Source organism: Coenobita brevimanus, chromosome 110 (assembly GCF_032717465.1).
Source record: "Coenobita brevimanus isolate Jiangsu-jjx chromosome 110, ASM3271746v2, whole genome shotgun sequence".
Classification (NCBI taxonomy): Eukaryota; Metazoa; Arthropoda; class Malacostraca; order Decapoda; family Coenobitidae; genus Coenobita; species Coenobita brevimanus.
In genome coordinates this window covers 37,937,346-37,942,345 of record NC_137063.1, presented here as the reverse complement: position 1 = coordinate 37,942,345, position 5,000 = coordinate 37,937,346, and the positions used below count along the sequence as shown (strand labels likewise).

At 41.3% G+C, this 5,000-nt stretch overlaps 1 protein-coding gene across 1 annotated transcript in view; it reads right to left on the bottom strand.

Moving 5' to 3' along the window:
* Positions 1-1,242: 1,242 nt before the first annotated feature.
* LOC145417551 (uncharacterized) overlaps positions 1,243-5,000 on the bottom strand; it is a 67,976-nt gene continuing 64,218 nt past the window's right edge. Inside the window, exons 11-12 of the mRNA XM_080286260.1 lie at positions 2,290-2,576; positions 1,243-1,977 (exon numbers count right to left, since the gene is read on the bottom strand). Coding sequence (XP_080142386.1) covers positions 1,243-1,977; positions 2,290-2,576 — 1,022 coding nt within the window. The remainder of the gene's footprint in view (positions 1,978-2,289; positions 2,577-5,000) is intronic.

The window sequence follows — 5,000 nt, the reverse complement described above, 5'->3', positions numbered from 1 at the left end:
CTTTTTCCCATTTATTCTTGCCAGGTACAAAATTTAAAAAAGAACGTCTCGTGGTGAAAATTTCATGCCTGTTAGTCCTTTCACTCGGATGGGAGTTTTTCCTTGCACTGGGGCCGCCTTCGACTGATTACTTTTTTCCCAGTTTGGCTGCACCTGTTGTAGTGACAGGTGTAAGTAGTCTCCGTGAACACTGCCATTAGGATAAGAGTGTTCTGAGACTGTAGCTACTTTCACACGATTTAAAATTAGCTTCGGAAGAACCTCTCATAGGTAAGTGGGTAAAGCGATACGGTATTTAAATATTCTTTTTTATCAACTTTTTTCTTCATATCTTTCATCAGCTCCTCTTCGCTTTCATTTTCACCAGCTTGATTTTTTTTTTTTTTACTCTCTCTATAATATGCATCTGACACAATTGTTCCATTTCTAAGCCTCATTTTATATCTATTTTATTTCTTTATCAAACTTTCTCTTTAAGCTATTTATTTCACCTCTTTTTATCACATTCTTTAGCTACATCTTTTTTTTTTTGTTTCTCTTTGTTAGTTTCTATTACAGTCTTTTATCATCCATAGTTATTCATCGTTTATTCCATTTTTCATAATCATTCATGATTTTGTTTTTCCCATTTCTTTTTATATACGGTGTGACTTTCATCAGCCACTTTTTTCACACTCTTATATCAGCCTCCACTCCCGCTTTTTTGGCACGTTCTTACATTATTATTCGTATTATTTTTTCAGACGTTATCATCATCGTTTTTCGTTTCTTTTTTTATTTTTATTTTTTTAACCAATCTCTTTTCTGTCAGTCTTTTTCAGTCTTTTTTATTCTTTCGTCATTCCCTTTTTATCACAACCTTTCACAGACCACTTTTCACATTCTTTTATCAGCCTCGTTTCGTGTTCCTTTTATTTTCATCCTTTTTTTTTATCATCAGCCTCTTCATATTCTTTGTTTCAAATATTTTTTTTCAACATTTGCTTTTCACATAGGCTACTTTATCACGTTCATATTATATGTTTTTCAGATTTTACACATTTTTAATGTCATATTGTATATCACATTCTTAGATCAATCTTTTTTGTGTTTTTTCCACATTCTTTTCATTGCAAATATATATATATTTTTTTAAGTCCGTACTACTTACACTCATCAGCCACCATTTTGCTTCATTACTAACTTTTCTCGCACATTTCTATCAACCATTTTCATAGCCATTTAGCTTTGTCGAGACGAAGATCATAGCATAATCTCCTGCGTGATGCTGACTGTGCTCCCGTGTGGCATTTTGTAGAGACTGCTGACTCCCATTTGGTCACTGGAGCAGTTTTGGGAAAGGGCGGCAGTTAGGGTTTCCTCAATGGCCTGGTGGACAGTGTGCGAGGAGCTGTTTGAGCGGCGTCTGGCTGTGATGTCCTCTGAGTTGCTGTTTACTGGGCTGGCTTTGTTTTTCGTGTCAGTGCTGTTTCTGCGGCAGTTGTGGTTCCTGGGAGCACTCGTGTTGGAGCTGGCGGCTCTGTTTTCTTCCTTGTCTACGTTGTGCTCTTGTTTCCCCACGGGGTTTATTCCCTCTTTCCTCTCCGCTTCGTTTAATTCTCTTTGTCTCTCCGTTGCGTTGTTTCCTCTCTTGCTTTCTGTTAGCGTGGTTTTATTTTCAGCTAAGTCTTCTCTTCTCGTTTCGCTGAAGCTTTTGGTTGGACTACTGCTTTTCCTAGTGGCTTGATTAAAAACTTTCATCTCCATGTCGAACCTTTGGGTTGGCATGTCTTTGTTGTGGTTCTCCAGGCAGTTTCTCCTACCACTGAGGATGGCGCTGCCTACGAGTGAAGGGACAGAGACTTGCGTACCCCTGAAGGGAATACTGGTGGCTAGGGAGGGAGCTAGGTAGTCGTCAGATGCCCTGGAAAGTGGACTAATCGGTGACTGGATTTCGTTTTCGTTATTTTGGTTGTTGGGGACGCATCTTCCAAACATCTGTGGGAATGTGCATAAAGAATCTTAAGTAGTTTTCCTAGCGAATTAGTCTCCACAGCTATTAACCCCTATAGCCTGCGCACGTCATTTAAATTGTACATTGACCAAAGCCAGACGATTTTATTTAGTTTAAGTAAGACGTCTGCCGGCTGTAAGGGTATAACCGTAAATTTTTTGTATGGTATATTTTTTACTGTTTCACTAGTTTGGTTGTGAAGTGTTTGGCAGTGTATACAAGAAATAAAGTATAAACGAACAAACATCCCCGTAGTATTATCTCAAAAAAGTTTACGGACACGGAGCCCAGCTCACCCCTTCCTCCGGGCAGTGCTTCACTCTCTCCACGTTGACGCCCTCCCCTCTGCCCCTGACGCCATTCACGCTCCTGGCGAAGATAGAGTTAGGCGGCTGCTGTGCTGAGAGAGTGACCCCCCTGCCCTTGGACATGTACTGCAGCCTGTGCCAACCCCTGTCAGCCTTGAGGGGGTTGCTGTGGTGTTGGCAGTGCTCACTCCTGTCCACTACCGGACTGCCGTAGATGACAACGTTGTCCGTCTGCTTGGCTACCAGCTTGCCACAGTACCGGTTGTTCCCCATTGCTAAGGAGGAAAAAGACAGAGGAAATAGGAGTCGGAAAAAAGACAGAGTTTCATATTATGCAGAACAGGGTCCTAATTCACGAAGTCGGGTTATGTATGCCTATCAGCTTTTTATATATGCTGAACTGTCCGCTGAGAGCAGTTCGTTTCTTGAATTTATTTACCAATTTCTACCTAGACAGACTTCATCTGTTTCTATCTGAACATGGAAGAGTTTGTGAGGGGAAGAAAATGAGATAATGTGATAAAACTCAGGGTGACTGGGATTAGCCTAGAGGTGAACAAAGTTATGAGAGTATAGTAGTTGGAAATGAAGATCGGGTGGAAGTGAATTGGTTTCGTTGACTTTTCATTTGTCCGATTCTGAGTGTAAACTCGCAGTCCTTCCCCTGAAGCCCACCAGTCCTTCTACATGTCACACACCTCTTGTCGCCACTTCGGTGCTAATATCCACCGTCCATAATGTATGCAAGCTAGGGATGTCTTATTCAGGACTGTTGTAATGGTATTAATTAAGTAAAATGTTTTATGAAATGTCTGTGAGTCTTGTGGAAGATAATAAGGTACTGTTTCCTGTCGCTGGCAGATCGTAATTCTGATATTTCGAGCAACAGATAGCCTCTCTAACCACAACAGTAGACAGAATTCAAAGACCTGTGTGAGCCATATGATAAGGGAGGAGACAAAAGTATTATGGGAATTATGAAGCGAGTGCAAGGAGAGATCACTGTCTGTTCAGGTGAAGATGGGTATCAAAAGTATACTGTAGCGGTGCTGATTTTGCCGATGCGAAGACTAGGCCTTGAATGTTAGGGGCCAGAAAAGTGTAGAAAAACTGGAAATGAAGCGTCAGAGGTCCATAAGTGGGATGAAATGGTCTGACAGGGTGAGAAACGATACTGTGAGAGGGAGGTGTGGAAGCAAAGTGTAATATGATGGAAAGGGCAGACCGAAATGAGTGAAAGCGGAGAGAATGGATGATGAAAGATTAATTTTAAAAAGCACAAATTACAAATGGACTGAGAGGAAGGGGTGAGCTAGGGAGATGAGAGGATTCTTTTTCTTTTATTATATGGGTTGAAGGTCCAGGAGGGTGAGGGGCGTGTGTGGAAAAGAGCAAATTGAAGTGGAGTGATTAATGGGGAGGGAGGCGAGTCATTGTCTGGCAGGAACGAGAATACAAGAGTCCTGGTAGTGAAAGGGTTGAATGTGAATGAAAATCGCCAGGTGACAGCATGAATAAAGTCCTCGTAATGAAAGGGTTAAGATGAATACGAAAAGTCTTGTGGCAGCAAGAATAAAAACGTCGGTAATTAAGATGTAAAGCTGAATATAAATCGTCTGGCGACAGAAAAACGGGCAGAGAAAAGAGAAAAAGGGAGAAAAGAAGTGCTGGTAGTGAACGGGCTAACATCTTCACTCCGATTACTTTACCTGGTGTACAGGAAACTATTTGGCTTATCACTCAGTGTAGAGTCACCCGCAGACAGAAGGAAGAGGAAAGAAAGGACATAAGAGGAAGGAAGGAAAGAAGGAAGGAAGAGCGGAAAGGACAGCCACCCGAGAGCAGCACTACATCGAGTGAGTGGATGGTGAGCACGCCCACCTACCATAATAAATTTGAAGATAATTCACAAAACTCTAAGGAACTCAGTCACCGCGTTTCACAAAAGCCAATCTATATTAAACTAGACGGACACGCACTGGAGCGCATCTCTCCAAGAGCAACGCACTTTTCCAAACCACTCTTCATAACGGGTTACGTTTTCTCATCACTGATGAGTCCAGATCCAGTATCTGTAATACGATCCGGATCGGTCCCAAAAGTTAATCGATTGTTTCCTGGGACGTGGGATCTCTACCCACCAAATTTGGTCCAAAACTCTCTTTTAGTTTTTGGGTAATGCTGCTAACAGACAAACAAACTGACAAACATACAGGGGTGAAAACATACTCTCCTTGTCGGAGAGAAAAATAGGTGGCGGTTGGCATTCGGTCATCTTTGATCAAAACCTCACCAAAAGTAACAGGCTTCTGGACATCCACATAGTTGTTATTTCTTGAGGGTTTCGTGAAAATTCATCCACAACTTTTCGAGATATTCTGGCAACACACACACACACACACACACACACACACACACACACACACACACACACACACACACACACACACACACACACACACACCATTACTGTTATAAAGGAATTAAGAAAAAAAAAAAAAAGAGAAGAGAAAATACTGTGAGGGGGAACCTTTTTAATTTTAATGAGATACTCTTCGTCAAAGTCCAGGCTTAGTTAATGAATTTGTTAAAGTACGGTATATAATCTCAGTAGGTAAACCTGTTTTTAACCCCGTTACCCACAGGACTAACTTTTTTCTAATATTCTTAATGCAACTTAACGATTTACATAAAAGAGA